General features: G+C 34.4%; 1 protein-coding gene across 9 annotated transcripts in view; it reads right to left on the minus strand.

Moving 5' to 3' along the window:
• Positions 1–24597, minus strand: part of JMJD1C (jumonji domain containing 1C) — a gene marked incomplete at its 5' end in the record, with an annotated part of 325008 nt that overhangs the window by 77387 nt on the left and 223024 nt on the right. For 5 of the 9 annotated variants that reach the window (XM_082720126.1, XM_082720120.1, XM_082720122.1 and 2 more), the window contains one exon: positions 13492–13605. Coding sequence is in view for 2 of the 9 variants with exons in the window: in XM_082720119.1 (XP_082576245.1) it covers positions 13492–13605 (114 nt within the window). Of the gene's footprint in view, positions 1–13491; positions 13606–17459; positions 18216–24597 lie in introns of those variants that run through there. The other 4 variants (XM_082720118.1, XM_082720123.1, XM_082720121.1 and 1 more) reach the window with 3 other exon arrangements.

Consider the following 24597-nt stretch of genomic DNA (forward strand, 5'->3'; position numbering starts at 1 on the left):
TTCTAGAAATGGCAGAGAGGTGAAGGATTATTAATTGGGAACAATAACAAGTTATTCCCATGTAGAGTACCTGACTCCCAGGCAAAGAATATCTAGAGAAACACGGGATTCCTTTAATCCATACTGTTTTACATCACCCATATATTTAAGATATATAGGTATACCTATTCAACTGTAAGTCTGATGGGAAAATATTATGCATTATGATTAATAATCAAATAACTATGTCTTGGAGAATGTGAGTGATGTAAGAAAGTGATCTGGAATGAAACTGGATTGGTAGGGAACCAGTAATAGCACCAGAGACTCAAGAAGAAGCAAAAACTATGGTAACATTTAGAAAGGAATGATACTTTCTCACATTTAGGTCATTTTATAAATTTTCCAGCTATCTTAATCTACAGCCCAAAAGCTCTAAGTAAAGAGGAGGGAAGGAAATGTGTGAGGATGTTTTTCTTCCATTAGCATAACAACTGAGAAGAGGTAGTAAAGACACTTAACTGTGCCAAAGCCAGAGAAGCCTAACATCCTACAATTAACTACCAAGCAAAGAATCAAATATCAATAATGCCCTATACTGGTAATTCTTTATGTTACCCTGGCTAGGCTCTGGTGCCCAGCTGTTTGGTTAAACACCAGTCTGGATGTCGCTGTGAAGGTACTTTTTAGATGTGATTAATGTTTCAATCAGCAGACATTGAGTAAAGCAGACCACCCTCCATAATATATTTGGGCCTGATCCAATTAGTTGAAGGCCTTAAGAAAAAAGAATGATGTTCTACAAAGAGGAAAGGATTCTACCTCCAGACTGTCTTCAGACTCAAAATCAACTCTTGCCAGATTGCTGGCCTGCCCTGTGGATTTCAGACTTGCCAGTTCCTACAAGTCAACTCCTTAAAACTACTCCCTCCACCTCCTTTTTTGTCTACACAAGCTTGGAGCATGCATGTGTGCACAAACGCGTGCACGCACACGCGCGTGCGTGTGCACACGCACACACACTTGGTTTTCTTTTGCTAGAAAATCCTACTACAGTACCCTATTGAGAAATATTATTAGTACTATTACCCTTCCTTATCTCTTTCCCATCATTGTCTTCTGAGGAAAAAATAAAATTAAGAAAAAGAAACAGGCAAATATCTGGTGTTACTGCATCATTTGAGGCCATAGCACAGAACAGTATAAACATCCCTCAATTTTAGAACTTTCAGCATATTGCTGTAATTATGTCCCTCCCCCTTACCTGAAAAAACAAACAAACAAACAAACAAACAAAAACCAAGTATTTTATCTGTCTTTAAATTCCTAGTACCTGGGGTGCCTGGGCAGCTCAGAGGGTTAAGCCTCTGCCTTCGCTCAGGTCATGATCTCAGGGTCCTGAGATCGAGTCCCACATCAGGCTCTCTGCTCGGCGGGAGGCCTGCTTCCCCTTCCCCCCTCTGCCTGCTTCTATCCCTACTTTTGATCTCGCTCTCTCTATCAAATAAATAAAAATAAAATATCTAAAATAAATAAATCCTAATATCTAGCAAAGTGGCACACAGGAATGAATGAATAACTTTATCTTATATAGTTCATCAATCACTGATTTTTTTTTCGACTCTTAAAAACATACCTTCTCTACAAGGCTAATGTCTAATAATTTACATGACAGAAGTTATACCCCAAAAGGACTGATCAGGTGCTTCAGAAAATTTCAACAGTTAGGCTGAATAGTACACTTTAAATATTTATCTTTAGGGTTAACAATCATTTGGCCAAATTACACAGTTGAAGAAAAGTGGAAAAAAAAAGTGGTACCCGAAGTAATTAACAGTGTGGTAGTAGCATAAGGACAGGCATATAGACTATGGAAATAGAACAGACAGCTCCAAAATAAAATTTTAGAATAAACGGTCAACTGATTTTTGACAAGGGTGCCCAGATTATTCAATGGTAAAAGGACAATCTTTTCAGCAAATGGTGCTGGGCAACTTGGACATCCACATGCAAAAGAATTAAGCTGGACTTAAACTTATGTCCCATAAAAAGTTTAATTAAAAGTGAGTCAAAGGGGGCGCCTGCGTGGCTCAGTGGGTTAAGCCTCTGCTTTCGCTCAGGTCATGATCTCATGGTCCTGGGATCGAGCCCCGCATCCGGCTCTCTGCTCGGCGGGGAGCCTGCTTCCCCCACTCTCTCTGCCTGCCTCTCTCCCTACTTATGATCTTTGTCTGTCAAGTAAATAAATAAATTCTTTAAAAAAAAAAAAAGTGAGTCAAAGACCTTAATGTAAGAACTAAAATTATAAAATTCTCAGGGGAAATTTTTAAAAAAGATTTTATTTATTTATTTGACAGCACAAGCAGGGGGAGGAGCAGGCAGAGGGAAAAGGAGAAGCAGGCTCCCCACTGAGCAGGGAGCCTGATTCGGGGCTCAATCCCAGGACCCTGGGATCATGACCTGAGCCGAAGGCAGACACTTAACCAACTGAGCCACCCAGGCACCCTCAGGGGAAATTTCTTATGATGTTGGAGTTGGTAAACATTTCTTGGATATAATAGGAAAGCATAGGCGTTCAAAAGAACAACAACAACAACAAAAATAGGTAAATTGAACTTCCATCAGAATTAAAAACTTAGTACATCAAAAAACACTACTGAAAGAAAAAACAACTCAAAGAATGGGATAAAATATTTGGAAAACATCTATATGTGGTAAAGGACTGAAAGAACCCTTGGATTCAACAACAAATAACTAATTTGAAAATTGGGCAAAGAACTTCACACCCATTGGGATAGCTATTAAAACAATAGAAAATAACAAGTGTTCTTACAGATATGAAACCACTGTTGGTAGGAATATAAAATGGTGCAGATACTACGGAAAACAGTTTGGCTATTCTTCAAAAAGTAGAGCATAAAATTCCAAATACTTCATCGATTCCATCCTTAGGTATATACCCGTAAGAATTGAAGGCAGGACTCAGTAATTAGTACACCAATGTTCAGAACAGCATTAGTCACCATACCCTAGAGGTGTAAATGACCTAAACGTCCATCAACAGATGAATGAAAAAAAAAAAGAATGTGGTATATACATACAATAAATTATATGGCCACAGAAAGGATAAAATTCTGACACATGCTTCAACATTGAGAACATTAAGTGGAATAAGAACATTACAAAAAGACAAGTATTTTATGATACTGGGATGCCTGGATAGCTCAGTCGGTTAAGTGTCTGTCTTCAGCTCCGGGTCCTCCAAACAAACTCTCCTCAGTAACCCCAGCCTCTGGTAACCTCTGTTCTATTTTGTTTGGTCTGCATGTAAAATGGTGTCATAAATATTTTTCTTAAGATTTTATTTATTTGTCAGGGAGAGAGAAAGAGAGAGTATAAGCAGAGTAAGAAGCAGTCTCCCCTCTTAACAAGGAGCCCCATGCAGGACCCTGTCCCAGGATGCTGAGACTGCTTCTCACTAGAAGAACCAGAGGCTGGGGTTACTGGGAAATGGGGACGTACTGTTTAAGGAGTAGAGTTTGTTTGGAGTGATAAAAAAAAGCTCTGAAAATTGCTAGTGGCGATAGCTGTACAATTTTGTGAATGCACTTAATGTCAATGAAGTATATATTTAAGTGGCTAAAATGGTGATGTTTGCTTCTTTTTAAACAAATATACATTATTATTCTACTTTATGAAGACAATGAGTTTGAAGTCAGTCAGGTGGCTAAGCCAAATGAATATGGTTTAAAAAACCTCATCATCATCATCGGGGCACGTGGGTGGCTCAGTGGGTTAAAGCCTCTGCCTTCAGCTCAGGTCATGATCTCAGGGTCCTGGGATAGAGCCCCACATCGGGCTCTCTGCTCAGTGGGGAGCCTGCTTCCCTCCCCCGGCCCCGCCTCTCTGCCTACTTGTGAGCTCTCTCTGTCAAATAAATAAAATCTTAAAAAACAAAACAAAACAAACCTCATCACCATCAGTCCACTTTCACAGGAAAGAAGGCATGGTTAGGTATTCAAGCAGACCACTCAACACAATTCTGCTTATTCACTGGATTTCATATACTTATCCAGCCTTGCTGTCTTAGTTACTTAACTAAATTACATGCATCCTGAGACAGTTTAGGGGTCACCTATTCTAACAGGGGCATCCTTTCTACCTCTCCCACAACTAGGGTAGATTCTGTATACCTCCCTGGGTCTTCTACTGACCACATTTTGCCTTTATTTACTTTTACATTTCTCTGTGTGTGCTTCCCCCATTAGATTATAAACTCTATGAAGGCAAAGTATTTGTATTGCTGAATACAACACAGCAGGCCCTCAAATATATGAACGGGCCCCCAATCCTTATTTTTTATTGACTAAGGGCTAGTGCTGTTTTGCGTTTAGTCTGAAGCTTAAAAGAGTTGGATTTTAGAGAGAATCCTTTTGGCAAGATTCTGAAAAGGACTCCAGGTAAAACTTTTATTTATTTACTTATTTTTTAAGGTAATCTCCACACTAACATGGGCCTTGAACTCATGACCCTAGAGAGTCACATGCTCTACTCACTGAGCCAGCCAGGTGCCCCAAGGACTCCATTACTTTTCACTTTTAACCTTGAATAAATCTAGGATTCAGGATACCTTGTAGCACAGCAAAGAAAATTAGGCAGCTGAGAAAATAAGGAGAGTGCAAAATGTCTTAATCCGTTTGGATTCTCTGCCTATGGAACAAACTGGATCTGAAAATGATGCACAGATTTGGAGTATAGCTAGATGCCAGTGTTTGAAAAGTCTTGGGAAATTGTGGGCAATAAAATGACAAAAAAATTTAATTTTATATTTAGGAAAGATGTCAACTCTGAGAAAATAAAGCATCAAATAAAGAATGATGCCAGCTTCCACTAGCTGTATGAACCTTGATGCGAAGTCACAACTTCCTTAAACTTCACCATCTTTGCCTATAAAAATTGCTGTCATATATTGTCTCTCCCTTCCTCATATTTCGTCCCATCTTCCCCTTTCAGACTTTCATGCTCCTACACTCTCTAGCTCTACTTTTACAAATAAACACAAATATTAGATCTAAAAGTTCTTGTACGGGGGTGGGGGGGCAGGTTGGTGAATTGACAATGATACACAAAAAAGTCACATGGAAACTACTATTATGAGAAGCAAAACCTATGAGTAAGCAGAAGAAACATGTCTGCAGAAAGGACACTGAAGAAGAGGGGAAGAAGGAATATGTGACTTGCGTTCCTGACTTTCTAGTTCCTAATTCTATTCCGAATAAGGTTCAGCTGTACTTTCTGCTATAGCTATCCCTGACACTGCCTACTGTATCTTTGTATTACCCCCAACACCTTTTTTACTTAAGCTAGTTTAGTGGGTTTCTATTTAGCTACCTATGCATTTGGAAATTAAGACTTCTCAAAGACGTGTGTGAATTAAATAAATATGTATATCCTGAAAACATTACACAAAATTAAGATAATACAATGTCTTACTCATAAGGATACCATAAGGAGTTACTAAAATAATGCACATGGAAATATTTTGGAAATTGTCAAGTTTTACAAATATGAAATATTAACACACTAAAATAAAAATTTTAATCCTAAGATTTTAAAATAATAGGGCTATGCTTTAGTAAGAACTTGCAATTGGGTAATAAGAATAATATCAACCTATTTTGACTGGCAGAAATTAGACAATCTTTCTCAATGGTAACTAAGATGGCTTACATCTTTTGAATCTGATGTCTACAAGCATAATTTCACATACTTTAAATTCATAACAGCAGTCACAAAAAATTACAAAGAGACTGGCAGATTTTTCAGCATATGATCATAGCAGATTTGGGACCAAGAGAGAACTACTGCAGACTGTGACTTATAAATGTTTTTAATCTGAATATTGCAGAACAGCTCACACTTGGGCCAAATTTCAGTCAAAATAACATGTTCCTGGACTCCATGGATACATTTTCAACACATCAAGTTTTGCAACCAATTTTTACAAATGAAGAACTCCCTTTTTAATATCAGGAGATATTCATTTGGGTAAATCAACACACCTGATTTGTAGGATGTTAATAAAAGCATATTTTATAACTATTTTTGAAATTACAGTGATACAAAAATCAGGTAGGTGGGACATTAAAAAAAAGTTAGTACATTAAAACATTATGTACTAACATTAAATTTTAAAAAAGCCTACTTAAATAAGGAAGTACAATGACTGTTTTAACTACTGGTTCCCCTTTTCTTGTAGTCCATCCTACTTTCTAGGCTTCAGCTTGGCTCCACTACTGCAAGCTGTCACTTTTGACTAGAAATGGAATAAAGCCAAGTACTACACAATAGCAGTTTCCTGCTCTGGCCTCATCTTCTAGACCACCCCCAGGCCAATGCCTGCCCACAGATGCTGATCCTACCATGCCAATAATCCACCAACAGTCAGTTCACAGCTATGGCTATGATCCTATATTTTTTTTACACTCTTGGCAGACTGTATATCCCACAATCTCACAGTTCTCAATTTTACTGACTTTATGGCAACAATGCACCTCTAAATTTCAATCAAATGCTAATATGAATGCAAAATGAAATGGAAAAAGAAGATGCATACAAAAACTCAAGAGACTAATTGAAAATGTGCTCAACTTCTGTCAAAATATAACTCAGTAATTGAAACTGAAAAATAAAGCTCTCTTGGTAAGTACTACTAATACAAACAATTCTGTTACTCTAAACCTGTATAATTTTGATTTGCCTGACTCATTAGTTTTCCCTTTTGAGATAAACCTAGAGTTAGGTGGAATGTCTCTTATCTCTGAGACTAAAATAATTAGGGTTTAACTTGTTTAGGTTAATGTTGGTCAGAATGGTAGTTTTTCCACCTTAAGTTCACAGAATTTTTAGTGTTAAGAAGCAAGTTCGAAGGTCATATATAGTCCAACTCTTATTCCCTGCTTTGAGAACTTCCAAAACATAGTACTAGATCTGCACAGCTTTTCACCAGAGCCAAATAAAGAAAAACAATTCTGTAACTTGCTTAATAACACTTACACTCTTTAAAGATATAAGTAACTATCAGCAGTAAATGGAACCTTTGACTTTCCCTGTGGAAAAAAAGGTAAGAGAGTCTTTTGGAGGTTAATATCACATGAGAGGGTTCTGCATCTTTTCTAATACCATTTTCTTAAAATAATTTAACAAGTCACCAACTGAATTTTATCTAAATAAACTTCCCTGAAGGGGTTGGGGGGAGGAGAGAGCACTGACCAAGGCTTGTACAGACAGCTAAAAAATTGATCTATAATTAGCTGTAGAAAGAAATGGTTAAGAGTTCCAGAGACAACAAATAAGAAAGATTGTTAAAAGTTAAGTGCAGATGGTGGAAGACAAATATTCAGTGGTTATGCATGACAGGAAGAGAAAGGAGTTTCAAAGATCTACCAAAAAGGTGTAAGATACAATTTACAAAAAGAGAAATTCAGAATCTGTCTAGATAAGTACCTTCTACTGAGCAGTTTGTTATGTAGTTAATAGCTCAATATATTTCATTTAAGCTTCCTAACAACTCTGAGGTAGACAACAGTTTTACTTGTACATGAAAGAACCATTTATTTAGAATGCTTGAGACTTTCCCAATGTCACATAGCTGGCAAATAGCATGGATTTGAAACCATGTTTGCATGAATTGACTTCAAAACACAAGTTCTTAACCATTATGCTATACTGATTCTCTAGAACAAAAGACTCTAGTGAAGACCCAATCAATTAGCTGCTTCTCCTGTATTATAATAATCAGATGCCACTCTTGAGTAGAAAATTTTATTTTCTTGCTTCAAAGCTTCCAATGATTCATTTGGCCTACAAATTAAAAAATTCACTTAATAATTGTGCTTAGCAATTCTTTTCTTCTTTCATCTGACTCCATAATACTTACTTATAAGTATGATGTCTACTATTAAAAGTCAAACCCTCTTCTCTAGCTGATATTCTACGGTTTCCTAATATACCTCCACCGTTCCTCACTGATAATGCTGTCCCTCCTGCCAAATATCTGACCTTACTCTTTCACTTTCATCTCCATTTAAATGGAGTTCTACCTTCTTCAACAGAGAAACCATTTCAATCTCTACCAATTTCTCCTTTCTTTGTATTCCTAGTCTTTACTATGTATTTTTGGCTCCTTAAATCAAGTCTATTTTCAAACAGAAGTTCTTGTTCTGAATTATAAAGTACTTGGGAAAAAATAAGTACTGAGACTTAGTATATTAATTTTTTAAACCATTAAGCACCTAGCAGGATGCTGTGCATAGGGAAACCACAGCATTTAAATAACGTTAAATGAATGAAGTCAGTTGGGATGTTTCCAAGGTCAGACATTAAAAAAATTTAAGCCTAAGTCAAAGGGAAGTAGAGTCTAAGCATAAAATTTCCATTTAAAGACTCCCTTCTGGGGAAGAATCAAGTGAGTTAACAGTCGAACACAAATTAAGAGCTCTAACCTCTCTACTCTGGGCCTGTTTCTCCCTCTCTCAACCACATACATCGCAAAACTCTCATTCTTGGGGGTTGGTGGGGTTGGCGTGTTCTACGCCCATATCCTCAAAGGCATGCTTCCAGTGTTTCTTATAAATTTCTATAAAAGATATCTCTTAATAGAACGTTCAGTTAATATTTCTTAAAAACTCTAATTTCTTTCTTTAAAACAACAACAGTTTGTTGGGTTCTATCTGGAAGTCAATTTATTTTTTTTTTCTGTTAGTTAATTAAATTAATGGGAAACAGTAATTTGATACCAGGAAGAGAACAAATCTGAGAAGAATTCTGGGACAGAAACATTTACACAGTTGTACTAATAAATCCTGTACCAAGTCAAAATCACATTTCCTCTACAGAAATGTAAGTCTTAAAATGATAGATCTACACACAACTGAAGTGAAAATAAAGAAAAGTTTAAAAAATAAAGCTTTTTTCTCTACCCACTGAAGCAATACTATTATGAAGTTCTTTTTACTTCCATCTATAAACTACTAGTAGTGCCACCATAGTACCCTGGCTTAGAATAAATTTGTTCGTAAAATAAATGATTACCAACAAGACTTTTAAAATTTGTCAATGGCTCATTTATGTCAAATATTTAATTCAAGAAAATAAAACATCTGGCTAGTAACAACCAAGCTAGTAGTTAATTGTTCACCTTGGCTGACAGGGACTGAATTTTACCTCATGCGCATTATCTCATCCAGGTTGTGAAGCAATTCCAAAGTCCATAGGACAATAACAAAAATTAAGAAGGAAAAAATACAGGTCTCTGCTACATTCACTCCCAAACTACTGGTAATTTATAGTAGGCAACCATTTGAGCTACTTTTAGTAAACCAGATGTGTTAAGCAACAAACTACCTTAGAAATATTCTGAAATCACAGCCAATAAATTTATATCATCAATGATGTAAAATCTGTGGGTCAAAAAGGACTGAAACAGGGAAAACAACCTTCTCACTGAGAAATACAGAAATGATAGATATATAAATCTGATTAAGTCCAGATACATCATTCACTGAATATTTTAAGACTCTTCTCTGTGCAAGTCTTTAAGCAACTTTTAGTTCAGGTACTAAGAAAATACTCAGGTTTGCTCCACCTGTTCCCTTTTCCTTTAGCCAGCAATTCACAGCATAGGAGTACTATATCTAATGTTTAGTAAAGCAGTTCAGTGTCTATATTCTATGATGACAGAAACTGTAGAAATAACAGTCTTATCTCTAAACTTCAATCACTTTATTGTGACCCAGAATGTAAAAAAGAATCATTCCTTCAGGATGAAGGATGTAGGATGATTCTACCTTATACTATTGAATACACCTTAATACTACAATGAATTTTAATATATAATAAGATAAGCATAAGACATAATTTTGAACAAACACATTCTGCTTCAAATCTCTAATGGTTTTTTAAATTAGTGCCCTTCATATTATCCCTTAATACATTTAAAAACAAAGAGAATTATGATCCCTAGAAAATACTGGACTAACAAGCCAGACCAACCCAGATTTGTTGATATGAGTCATGTACAATTTTCAGGTAAGAAATAATCTCTTCTATATCCTCTATGAAGCAACCGACCTGAAAACTGCAGGTGTGTGCATGGCCAGAAGCCAAAACTCAGAACAAGATGATTTCAAAATCATGCTAAAAGTTCAATGTTCATATTTCTATTCTCAAACGGTTTTTTATATTAACTTGATCAAAATTTCATGTTTTAATGAAACAATTTTTAAAAATTTCTGTAATCATCCTCCAAAGAAAAGAAATACCATAAAAATAATAGATATTAAGAAAACTCCAAACTATAAAAGCCATCTTTCAGAATCAATAACTTGGTTTTTTCCTCTTTCTTCCCAGTTGAAAGACACAGTATAATCTGCAGAGTTCCCTCCTACTTCCTCTCTTTTCCCTTCCCCCTCTACTTCAAAGAAAGTTAACTGCAGCCAGGCATGATCAGGAAATCTAAAAGGAGGAAGCAGAAACTCATTTGTGTGCATAAGGAAGGAAAAAACAGAATTAACAATACCATGCTGCTTCAGTGACCTAATTAATATGCATCGATTATATTATCTGTAAGATGTCGGTTTGGTTTTTCTCCTCATTCAACTTTCTTTCCAAAATACTGAAAACTGTAAAAATGAAGATTGCACCTCAATTTTCCAACTAAAAAAGTGACCAGATCAAGTTTAATACATGGTATTTGATATGCAATGCATTGAAATCAGAGGTAAGTATAGGATTCAAACTAGTGACCTAAAAGTGAAATGATCTGTATTAATCCTGAGTCAATGGTTTCCTATCACCTTAACAATATGATACTATTTGGATATATTAAAAAATAGGGCTGCACAACTTTATTAAGGAAATTTAAGGGCGTATACTACTACAGAACGGCTGAGAACCAAGGAGAAAGATGGTAGGTGGGAATTCTCACTACAAGAACATTTCCTTAATATCATAGCAAAGTAATTTGTGTGAATTTTTAAAATAAAAGTTATGTGTACCCATCACTCTATACACAAAGGCTATTTCTAAAGAAGGTTTTCCCCCATCACACTTAAGAAGTCTACAAAGGATAATTAACATCTAGATTCAGAAGAAATTGCCTCATGAAATTTAAAGTGAGAAAAACAGGAGCATTTAAAAAATGTGTTCAATTTTCCCCCAGCTCCCTTTGACTTACATAGGGTTACCCTAAAGTTGAGATATGTCAAGACACTATTTACAAAATCTATGCCAGTAACAGCTGCCATGTTTAAGATGCCAAGGAATTTAATGTACTGTTTGGACAAGTGGTTAGAGAAAAGCATTCTGGGATAAAGCCACTCTAATTACATAAACTCTAAAACTGTTTCCTTTATCAAGAATGTAGCTGTATTTCACAAACTCATTTAAATAAGTAAATCTGAAAAACTAGACTGAGCCATCTTAGGTCTCTGGAGAACATTTTCATTCAAAATGTTAAAATAGGTGTCTATCACTCACATATTAGAGAAAATATCCTTATATATTTTTAACTTGATTAATAAGAAACTAAATATATTAAAATACATATTAAAAAGCTCTGTTGTAAAACCATCTAATTATTTTTAAAACTCCTAAGAAACTCTAAAATTAAGGTATGCTGGATCCCTAAATCAAGTGCTGTTAGTGTAATTCCTTCTGATTTTCTAGAACTGAGCGCTCACATTTGTTAAAGACAAATGGTTAAAATGCCAAGAGACTCACTTCACCTTTAGAAGACAGAATATTTTTCAAGCCAGAGATCAACCTGCCCATACTAACTGAGCAACACAAATGGCTTACTAACAAAGACAATTATACAATTCACCAAATCAAGTTTAACACTTTCATTCTTGTGCCTCTATTTTTTAAATAAAATGACAGAACTACCAGAATCCAAAAGCTTAAAATGTAAACCAAAACAAAACAAAAACCCTATAAAATGTCAGCACATTCTTTCAATCATTATAATTTTAATAGACATGTTGTGGAGTTTTAGGCCACCTGGCAAAAGAGTTTATTTTTAAAAGTAATTTCTACATAATGATTTCACTTCTCTAAATCAAATCCAAGCTGAAACTTACAGAGTGCTGCTAATCACCAACCACAAAATTAAAACATTAAGGGTTAAAAGGTTCCTTTGATTTTACCTAGACTCACCCAGTCTAATCCCACTAAAAGACTGTTAGAAATTAAACAAATTATAATAAGGAAGGCCTATAGTAAGCTAAATGGCATTCACAATTAAAAACAAAACAAAACAAAACCCAAGGGAAAAGCTCTAACACCTCCAATATTAAACTGGGACTTGCTAGGAGTTTTAGCTATAAATATTGTAAAGAAAGAACAAAAGCTAACAGTACAAAAACTAGGGCATTTAATGAAATGAGAAAAATAATGTGAAAGGACAAAAGCACATCTATGTAGACTTCAAAATTATATTTAACTCAGGGAACTATCATCTCATTTTAGGAGATCTAACAGAAGAGGCATATAACTGCTCGAATTCCCTAAGTATTGTAAGTCGACACAAAATAAATCATTGCTCATTAAGTCAAGCTCTTGTTCTTTCCATGGAAACGATGCCTCTACATTTTAGGAAAGGATGCCTCTACATTTATTTTCAGAAAACAGTAACTATTCTGAAATTAAATAGGAGTACTGACTTTCAGCTCCATTAAAACAAACAAAAAAAAAAGTCAAACTATTTTCTCATCCTTTCTTTCAATGTCGTTACCTATTATTTTAAACACTTAAAATAAAAAATGTATGGAAGACATTTAATTCAATCTGAAATCCAAATATACAAAGAAAACAAATTTCTGTGCATTTTTACTTCTACCTTAAAAAATTAACTGATAGAACACTTCACTAGAAATCTAAAATCTCATTTAGCCTACTATTTTTGATGAGTTTCTTCACATGATTTGAATCTAAATGCCTACTAAAAATGTTTTTCCAAGTAAATGTATTAGTACTTTAATTGCATCTGGGAACTAAAATTTAGAAAATGAACAATTAATGACAATCTAAAGGAAACTCCCCACTTGAATGGGGAGAATTACCATTATTGTATGCATACAGTAAACATTAATCTCATTTAATTATATTAATTGACCCAATTCTTAACCTTTAGAGCTGGAGAAAAAGATAAATTTATACTAATATCTAACCAGTTATTTCCTAATGATGAACATTATTTATAATGGCAGTTACTTAATTTTGATCACTTGTGTATTCCCAGTGACAAAATGCTGCCAAGTTCATAGAAAGTTCTAAGTACATAAATCTATTCTTGGATAAATTAACCATTTATCCTATCATCAGAATTTATTCAATGAACTGGCTTCCTTGAACACCTACATATTAGCTTGAACTGAATATTTAAAAGAATATCTGAATGTCAGTCAAGTTTAAAGATTAGCTAACTTTTAAAAGCAACCTAAAATTTCTTACCTGGTAGGGTTGAAAGGCACTATCTTCAGTTAAAAAATCCAGTTGTTTATCTACAAGGAATTCTACCGCAGTGATTGAACTAGGAATACTTTTTTCAACCAGGGGTTTGAAAGTCTGGTAAGAGAAAAAAAAAATTCATAATGGTTATTTTCTGGGTTTTATACTCAAACACGAAGAGTATATCTGAATACAATGTACAAATGTCATTATCATAAGGACTTTAGAATACCAATACTTTCATATAATAATCTAAATGCTTTTATTCATAAAATAAAATATTTTATATTAAAAAGGAAAGAAGTAATCTAGAAGTTATTTTAAAAAAGAGAAAATCACATATACATGTGTATAAAAATTTCTAAGATAATAAATGAGAAATTGCTTCTGAAAAAGTCAACTGGGTAGGAGAGCATATTTACCAACTCATTTTTTAAAAATTACTAAGTATTAATCTTTATAAAAACAGAGCAGGTATAGTTCAGTTATTTTTTTTCTGCTAGCTCATTCACATCAAGGATTTTAAATGATCAGGATGCATCTGGTCTTTTAACTCCACCCCCTGTACTACCCTCCCCCGCCCCTGCCCCTGCCCCAAGCACAAATAAAAATCCAGCTGCTTCAGTAAGAGCAGCATGGGGGAAGGGAACAGGAAAAGAGGGAGGTAAGAAGTATTACACAAAAACCACCTCTCAAGTCCAGATCTCTGCTACTTTAAAAATCAAATGAAGAGACAAACCAAAAATGGGGGCTGGGAGGTGGGGATCCATGGCCATTTGATTATTTTAAAGAAGACTCATCTCTTACAAAAGGAATATACCCAGATCTTGGGGTGGGGTGGGAGTGAGGGAGGCAGGAAGGAAGAAAACAAAGGTACAATGTATGCAGTTTTTAATTACTGTCACACTTCTGAAGCAGAAGCAACTTGAATAAAATCAAGTGTCACTTCTGGTACTTTTGTAAAAACTTAACATAATGGCTTTAGGATAATAAAAGAATCTAAGTTTGGAAAATGGAATTAACAACCAACTTAGTTTATAAATTCCCTGTATAACACGGAGAAATCTTTCTTGCTACAAGCCAACTTGTGTGATCATTCGGATACAAACTAAAGCTTTTGGCACAGATAGTAAAAATCCTCAGAGAAGATTCAAAGCAATGTGTTTCCCCTCTCTTATATTATGGCTTAAAGAAATCTTAACATCTTGCTAATCACAACTAATACTCACTCTGGGGAAAAACTTCTCAAGATCTTTAGTTCAGAGTGGCTCTTAAGGAGTTAATTTCTGTATTTAAGAAATTCCTTTTAAAGCTTTCGATTCATCCAGGAGTCTACAACTGTTTTTGAAAAAGCTTAAACACATGAGAATAGATAAGTATTTTAAACATGCCTTATTTCTATACCATACCATGAACTTAGAAATAATATCTTATTTCCTAAATTAATATGACTGAAAAAAAACTCTTCTTAAATCCCCAACTATTTTCGGTATCTATGATTAGAAAAGCTAACCATTGTTAAGTTCCTCTCTGCCTAGTCCTAAGGCTAACCTTTCAAATACTACATAATAATCAGGAGTATTCTTATTTGGGTGAGAAATTACATTTTCAAAACAGACATTCCCCCATTACTTAGGTATCTCCTGCAACTACTGCCAACTAGAATTTTCCATTTGCCAAGACTAAATTCCAAAATTATTTCATAAAATCCTATTATTTTACCTAACAAGTGACTAAAGTTTTCAAGATCACTGATTTTTAATTTAGACTTTAAAAGGTCTAACGGTATGTAATCAACATGATATATGTAATATTTTTCATATTATATATCTGTTTAGTTTTTAGTAAACTAGAAAACACTGGTACCTTTTCAAGAAGATTTGATTTATTCCTTGAACTTTATTCAAATGCTCTATTTATTTTCAAACAGTACCACGTCAGGTCAACTCGTAAAGGTTAACAAAAAAGTCCACAAAAGCTATTATCTAAGTGGCTAAAGGTACAATTAAATTAAGTAGGATTTGAAAAAGAAGTAAACTTCTGTCTGAGTGCCTCTTTCTTACGCAAATAATACAGGTGGTTTGCATTTCCTATGAGACCCAGTCATTTTATAATATGAAAAACGTTCTTGTCAAGAAACCCTCTGAGAAACTCTACTTTTTAAGGTAGGTCAGAATTCTAAGGGTAAATTTTAACAGGTCAACTAATCATAATTTAATTTATTGAGTTAATTTAGTTTCTCGGCTAAAATAAAAAAAATTTTCTCATTTTAAGATAACTAACTGAAAGCTATCGGGAGAATTGTTAAAAAATTAGTTTAAGAAAAGGCTACTTTGGATACAATAATACTTTTAATCATGTACAAATGGAGGTCGAGTATATCAGCCTTCTTAAAATAGTAAATAGGGCCACAACGCGCAAATTTTTAAACGTGCAATTACATTTAAGCTACAAATATGTTCCCAGAAAGTGCTGATAAATACTTTAACAGTGCTGATAAATACTTTAACAGTACTTGTTAGAGAAATGTTTCAATATGCATTAAACAAACAATCCTGAAAATGTGACTGTTACTATTTAATGGGAAAATTAAAGACAAACAACATATGAAACTAAGTAGTTAAAACACATAATGATTTTTTAAAGTGGCAAATCAACGATATAACAATTATTAGTATCTGAATCCAAGTCAAACACATTTTAAAAATAAAAACATAAATATTTAAATAAATGTGAACAGATCCTACAGCTTTTATGATGAATATGTAGTAAATATTTTATGGGTCTAGGTGTACTGGAATGTAAAGAAACTAGAACTCATGCATAACTAAGTAATTCAAGTCTCTCAAGATATATCATTCTATGAGGAACTTCCACAGCCTAAGGGGAAGCAATGAGCTACCATCTGATGAAAGTCAACGTAGAATATGGCCTTTATCACAAAAAGACTATTATTCCAATGCTGATAAAAAGACTTTGAAAATTCAAATAAAATTACTAATTTAAAATCAAATATTCATAATTAAAAAAAAAACTTTTTCAATTTTATTAATGGATTAAGAGTTCCTTTAAGGTCCTTTGTCTGACCATACTTTAAAAATAGTCTAAAGCCAAAATAAATAGTTGAGAGCCTGCATTTCTAGTAGGGCCTACACCACGCTATAGGAAGAATGCTTAGAACAACTGTATCCTGTTTGGGGCTCCATGCTGCACCACATTCCATTCACATGAGGAAGAGGAGAACAGATGAGCCCTCCTCAAAAAAACATTTTTAAAATAAATCAGCTTCAGCTCTCAAACATAACTCAGCTGCTCAAACAAACCATGTTAAAGCTCACAATTAACATTTAACTGAAAATTCATGGAGTTTATGTCTGCAGTCTGAGTTTCTAACAATCTCCACTTAACATTTAACAATTCCTTTTCCAAGTTTAAAAAAAAAACGCTCATTAACTAAAAAAATCTGATATAAAATTCACTAAAGGATAATACTGAAGCAGAAAACTAAGCAACATTTTAGAAGTCAAGGTTTAGTCTATGGGGGAAAAAAAAAAGACTGGAGTGACTTGAAAGAACAAAGTCCAAATTCCCACCCAAGCAGGTCTATTGAAAAACACGATACTGTTAGAAAACAAGTTGGGGGTGGGCACTGGAATACACCACACAAAAAATCCCTCACAAATCAAATACCCTACTTCCCTTAAAACACTATATTCTAAAAACCCTAATCTGAAATATTTCTGCTGTAATACCTTAAACAATTAAACTCTAGTTTTTAATCTTTTTACAGTGTTATGAAATTACTACACACACAATTATCCTTTCTGAACAAATGAAAATAGTTAAAATTTTTTAAAACTATTAACACTAAGGCTAGATCAATAAAAGGCAGCGACCTTAATTCCTAAGGCTGAGAAGTAAAACCAAATGTAAATTAAGACAAAAGAAAAAGGAAGCAGAAAAATACAAACCGTACTTTGTTCTTTAGATTTTAAAGTATCTTTAAATCTCAGAAATCCACGACACAGCTTTAAAGGTCAAGAAGTAGCTGACATTTCCATTTCACTCTTGAGCAGTATTTTTTATCTAGCTTAAATACTTCTTTAGTCTTCAAAAATCACAGGCAAATGGCTCTCAAACCAAGCATTTCTGAGCTCACTTGCAGCGTCGTCATTGTATAGGAAGAAAAGCCAAGACCACAAAACGAAGCAGAGCTGTAACCTAACAAGTCTCCGACGAGCAAATGACGATTTTCTGTCTGCTCTGGCTCAGCCTGGCAGTGATGAGGATTACAACTCGCTCTTTGTCATCAGCACTGTGGTGTTAACGACTAAGAAATCCTGCAGCTGAAGCACTACTGCATCCTCCGATCTGGGTCAGGATAATTTCTCCCGAGGTCGCTTACATAACCAGTGAGATACTCCAAATAGAGAGAACAGCCATCCATCAGCTAGAGAAAGCCTTTCCCACTGTACTCTCTGCGTGGAAACACACTGCAGTAGCTTCCAACAGTGCAGACACCCAAATGAGAAAGACTACTTGGCTTAGGGCACACTGAGAGAAGGGAAGAGGCGGTGCTCTGTAAACTGTAACTAATCCCCCGTCACAGGTGCTGATGGAGTCACTTCCAGCACGAGTCACATTACTGGTGATTACTCATTTGGCTGCGGCCATAGAGACTGGCTCATAATTTTAACAACAGACAAAGACAGACTAGTGGTGAGACTGAGACCTCAAGTTTACTGTCTCTTTCAATAAAGCAAATGCAAATACAAAGTTTTTGCTTTTCAGATTTCCCAAGGTAAGAAAGTGCAGAAAACAAATAATACGTAAATATCTCTCAAGTTGGCAAAAATGAAGCTAGAACTTTAAACTACTGAAAATACTTTCTGTGGTTTAAATTCCTTATTTTAAGTTTAATCATTTTTCCTTAAAAATATACTAATATAAAAAAAGCTCTGGAAATAAACACTTAAAAGCATTTTTGGAGTAACAGTCCAAATAAAATCAAATGACATAACCACAACACTTTACTCAAAAGAAAAACTGGTGGTATTTATTTTGGCAGATTTAAAAAAATACTCCTGAAACAATTTTATTCTTTTTTTTTTTTTTTTTTTTTTTTTAAAGATTTTATTTATTTATTTGACAGAGAGAGATCACAAGTAGGCAGAGAGGCAGGCAGAGAGAGAGAGAGGAGGAAGCAGGCTCCTGCTGAGCAGAGAGCCCGATGCGGGACTCGATCCCAGGACCCTGAGATCATGACCTGAGCCGAAGGCAGCGGCTTACCCACCGAGCCACCCAGGCGCCCAACAATTTTATTCTTTAAAAAAAATTAATCTAGACAATTCACAGTTATAAGAATATCTATTATTTGAAATATATTTTTTTTTGATGTGTTACCTAATGTAGACTTTTAACTTCTTTCTAACCTCAAGAGTTATGCTGTGCAATATGGTGGCCACTAGTTAGCTACACATGGGTACTGAGCACCTGAAGTGAGATTAGTCTACATTTAAATGCATGTTGTATATATAATATAAGCACTGAATATGAAAAAAACAATGTTCGATATCTGTAAGTATAAAAAGCATACACCTATTTTTAAATGTTGTGCATGGTCTTTTATTATAAACATGACCCAATGTAGAAATCTCAATTTTAATGAACCTAAAAATTCATGTTTTTTAAATACCACACACACAACCAATTCATCAAATCATATTAAGAGAAAAACATCCAGACCAGCCCATGCCCTCTCTATTCCTATTCTAGATGTATCAGTTTCATTTCACAGAAAACATCAGGCTAACCGGTGAAAATATATTTTCAACTTAGTATATGATGTACTATATCTATAAAAATCTCAAACTTTTTGTACAAGGATGAAAGAGATGGATAATGATTATTCTAAGAATGTTAGTAAGTATAGCTTTAGAACATTGATGGTACTAAAATATAACTTTAGAACAAAATTTTATTTTTTTTATTTTTTTAAAGATTTTATTTTTTATTTTTATTTACTTGTCAGAGAGAGAGAGAGAGTACACACAAGCAGGCAGAGTGGCAGGAAGAGGTGGTGAGAGAAGAAGGTTCCCTACTGAGCAAGAAGCCGGATGCAGAACTCAATCCCAGGACCCCGGGATCATGACCCAAGCTGAAGGCAGCGGCCCAACCAACTGAACCACCCAGGCGTCCCTAGACTAATATATATTTTTAAATAATAACTCAAATGACTATTACATCATACACACCATTTTAATCATTCATTTATAATTACTTCAGACATGAATGTAAAACATAAAAATAAAAGAATTCACAATGTCATATAATATACAAAAAAGAAAAAAAAAAAAACAACTAGATCAATATGGCAGCTTTAGTCTACCCACAAATAACAAAGAAACATCAAATGCTTGATGCAGGCTATTCAAGTATGAAACAGCACATTTTTAGTACATTCCACACTACATTTCTACAATTTATTGTACATTAGAGAATGTGTTTAATATTTCACAGGATTCATCGTACAAGCTCACATAAGTTCGAGTTTGACTATATGATATACACTTAAAACAGTTGTCTTTGTTCCTCAAGTAGTATCAGTCCCCTATAGAATCTAACAGCAAACAGAACTACACTTAGTTAACAATCTGAATGCCACAATATTTATATATTCCTAGTGACACAGAATGCAGTAATTTTTTAAAAAATCAAAGTAAGTAATATCAATAAAGAAAAAACATTTTTATTTCATACTGCATCATGGTTGAATTAAAATTCTTCTCATTATAAAGAAATACTATACAGAGGCACCTAGGTGGCTCAGTCAGTTAAGTATCTGCCTTTTAACTCAGGTCATGACCCAGGGTCCTGAGATCAAGTCCTATGGCTGACTTCCTGCACAGTGGGGAGCCTGATTCTCCTTCTCCCTCTGCTACTCCCTCTCCCCCACCCCAACCTTGTGCTTTCTCTCTCTCTCAAAATAAAATAAAATAAAATAAAACAAAATAAGAAATACTATGTAGTCAATTCTTAATGCAAATGAAGGGAGCACAAAGATGGAACTAGTTGAAAGCCATAAATATGTTATTTTCATAAATTGAGCTTCACAAATACTTTAAAAATATTTTTAAATATCTTTAAAAATATATAAATGTGTCTGATCTGGTACTCTGGTAAATTTCTACTACAAATAAAAACAGTGAAAAACCAATATAGAGAACCAACTTGGTAGTAAGCATAATAAGTTGTCCAGTTTTTACATCAAGTCTCCTTAATTTTCTCTTCTTACAACTCCTTAAGGATGGCAGATACCACCTTTCAGACAGCATTTTTGCTGCCTGGTGAGATTTTGCACCATTTTGAGAGCAGAATTTTATTCCTCTAGATTGGTTGTTCTTAATGGCTTATAACTTAAATGAATTAAGGAGTAAGTAGAATAGTTATTATTAATTTTTCTTTTCTTTCCCTTTTTCTTTCTATAATTTTATGGGGGTTGGGTGAAGGTAGGGAGTAAAAAGTCTTTTCTGGCAGCTAAACCAGGCTAGAGGAAGAGGAAACTACTCCAGTTACTGCCCAGAAATACACATCTCTGACTTCCTTCCTTTTTAGCTGGTTTCTAGGTTACAAGCTGAATAAATCAACAGAGGTGAGAAAGTAAACAGAGGCTAAAAGGAAAGCAACACGGTATGACTAGCTAAAGAAATCTGTTTCTTCCAATAATGTAAGAACATTGCATTGCAATTAAGGGTTAAAATAAATGAGAATTTTGGTTCCATTTATCTTGGGCCATGAAAGAAATAAATTCCTCATCTTTAAAGATATAGAAGCCTAAAGAAACAAGTGGATTTCTCCAAGTATATAGATTTCACACAAAACCAAAGGACTCTAAGTTCAATGGCCTAGCACTGTAAATATTTTTCATAGACATACAGTTAAGAAAAGAAGATGAGTAACAGTAGTTCGGAGGACTTCAATGTGATATGGCCATATATGAAGGCTAACTAGACTCAGGAAAATAGCTTTTCAATATGCCCTATTGTCCTGTAATCTATGAAAATATACAAACACATAACTACTGTATTGTGGTAATGTCCAAAGGCTTAACTTCTTTACAAAAATGAATCTATAGAGAACCTCCAGGGACTGCAAAAATTGTATAGCACTGTCTCCTACTTTCAAAAGACTAAGAGTTCTACAAGGATTTCCAGATGATATGGGCCTACTCTTGTGGATTTTAAAAATTCTCTTCTCTCCTTCAAGCTTGCACCACATTCATTCAACCAACACTATGGTTTGCTTGGGGATACAATGATGGGGAAAAGAAAACCAAATTCCCACCCGAGCATACATCCCACACTTTCAGTAGGAAACAGATAATACAATTATCATAGAAATGAAAAACTACGCCTTGCTAAGAACTCAGTAATTGGAGAATTAGTGTTCCTTTCCCTCCTTTCTTCACTGTATCTTTGATATCACACCCAGTCATCAGAGGGAGTGCAGCATGTGTCTACTCTTTAAAACTTGCAGATTTTAATGATATATAGTTGAGCTAAGAAAAATCACTACTGAGGATACTAAAACAACATAAAAACATTATGCAAATAGACTCTACATTTTTCAATAAGCATATGGCTGAATTCAGTTTCCTTTGTTTTATTTTTTCCTTCTAGGCTTTCTGAATACTAATAAGGCACGTACTCTAGAGTAGTTCTGAATTTGTCATCTCTATGTCATCTTTTTCAGAATCTCCCTGATTAACACTTTGCAGATGCGTACCATTAAGATAACCAACTTTACTTGCTATAAATAAATGAGTAATTCCAAACTATATTTTTAGACTTCTATTTTATACAATTATTAGGACATTATCATATATCCTGTCACCACATAAAGCCAAATAGGAGTACAATTAAATACTTAACCTTTCCTAAGTTATTTATACTTCTTTCAAAACCACTGTAAGTACTATCACTACTTACTATAGATATAGACACCTCAAAATTCATTAATAAAGTGATCATGTTTATTAATTTACTTTGTTTCCCATGCTCATATAATATTCTGAATACCTGATATTTTCCTTTAAAACTAATGATAATGAAAATGTAATTATTCTATAAATTATTCCATAATTTAATCTGACCTCAATAAAAATACCACTAAGATTTTGGAACTAGAAAAATCAATTTTATGGGGGCGCTTGGGTGGCTGGGTCAGTTAAACGTCTGCCCTCGGTGCAGGACACATTCCCAGGATCCTGGGATCAAACTCCACCATCAGGCTCCTTGCTCAGCAGGAACCTGCATCTCCCTCTCCCTTTCTCTCTCCTTCTGTGTGATCTCTTGCTCAAATGAATTAATTAAAAAAATATTAATTTTATGGATAAGCAAATATAATAAGGAAAGTTCTGGAAAAAAAAAGAAAAAGAGAAAAAAGGGGAAAAAATGATAGGGAACTAGCTCAACAGATACTACATTTCAATGCCCAATTAATACAACAGTGTGAAACTGGAGTATGAATCAGTAGTCATCAGTGGATAGTTTAGAAAGTCCCTAAATAACATCACATAAGTATGAGCATTTAGTGTAAGATAAAGGTGGATTTTCGTATCATGGGGGGGCGGGGAGAGAAAGAAAAAACTGAATAAAAAAAGGGAAATGGAACTTTAGAGAGTAATAATTTAATTTTTGCAGATGAAGAAATCAACAAAGAGAATAAGTGACTGAATTTTTCTTGCCCAAAATCTTGTTTATAGAAGCCCTGGGACGAGAACCTGGATTTCCTAATTCATAGCTGAATGATTTTTACATTCTAGGATGGTGTGAAATAACTGTATTGCTTTAATGCTTGTTGGCATGAAGTGGCAAAGAGCAAAGTGTTTTGCCGTCTGCTGAATAAAACTTTAAACTTTGAGCATAAAATGGAGGAAAGTGAAACCAGTTTAGAACAAATTACAAAATCATATACCTGGGAAAAAAGGGTAAAACATAATAGTTTATGTATTTTTAATATGCTTTAATAACACTTATGTCACCTTTCAGAAAGAAGAAATAAGCAGGATTAGGAAAAAAAGCAACTCAACATGAAAGGGTTTTTAAGATTGTGTTCATAAAAAGAACACTTGGGAAGATGATGAACCATTAATGGCTAAACAGTAAAGAAAAATTTAACTCCTATTTTGTTGTTATTTCTTTTTTTTTAAAAGATATTATTTAATTTGACAGAGATCACAAGTAGGCAGAGAGACAGGAAGAGAGAAACGGGGAAGCAGGCTCCCTGCCGAGCAAGAGCCCTATGTGGGCTCCATCCCAGGACCCCGGGATCCTGACCCACGCCAAAGGCAGAGACTTTAACCCACTGAGCCATGCAGGCACCCATTATTGTTATTTCTGTCAAGGAAATTACTTTTAATATGGCAAGTGCAAACTAGAGATTAAAAATAAACTAAACCATAAAGGAGAGTAGAGTATCTTTTTTAAGAAATCAAATTAGTTTTCCTTATAAATAACATAATTAGGGATAATTTGGAAAATGAAAGAAAGGGGTACATAAAATCCCCTAGTTTTAACAGTTTACTTAGCCAGTTCAGAACTGAGTGGCTCAGTCAGTTAAGTGTCTGCCTTCACCCTTTGGCTCAGGTCATGACCTCAACATTCTGGGATCCAGCCTCCCATCAGGCTTCATGCTTGGCAGGGAGTCGGCTTCTCCCTCTTTCTCTGCCCTCCTTCCCCCTCTTGCTTGTGATGTCTCAAATAAATAAATAAAATCTTAAAAAAAAAAAAAAGGCAATTAGACTTTTAGCGCCCCATTTTTCACAAGCGTATTTGTTACCAAGTTTCAAGATACAATGTAAAATGAGCAGCTTATAAATTGTATCTTGAAACTCATTTTATTATATTGCCATTATTTTAAATAACTACCTAATAAAAACTTAATCAAGTAAATGTGCAATGAATTTTATTATGCATTTTCTTAGAGTTGGATATTTAGACCTTTTTTCACTGTTCCATTATTACAAAAAACAGGAACATCGTCATGCTTTTCTTAACTAAAAACACAAGTTTAGATGGGTTCAAATAAATTACATGTTAGCATATTAAC

This window comes from Mustela nivalis, assembly GCF_964662115.1.
Source record: "Mustela nivalis genome assembly, chromosome: 2".
NCBI lineage: Eukaryota > Metazoa > Chordata > Mammalia > Carnivora > Mustelidae > Mustela > Mustela nivalis.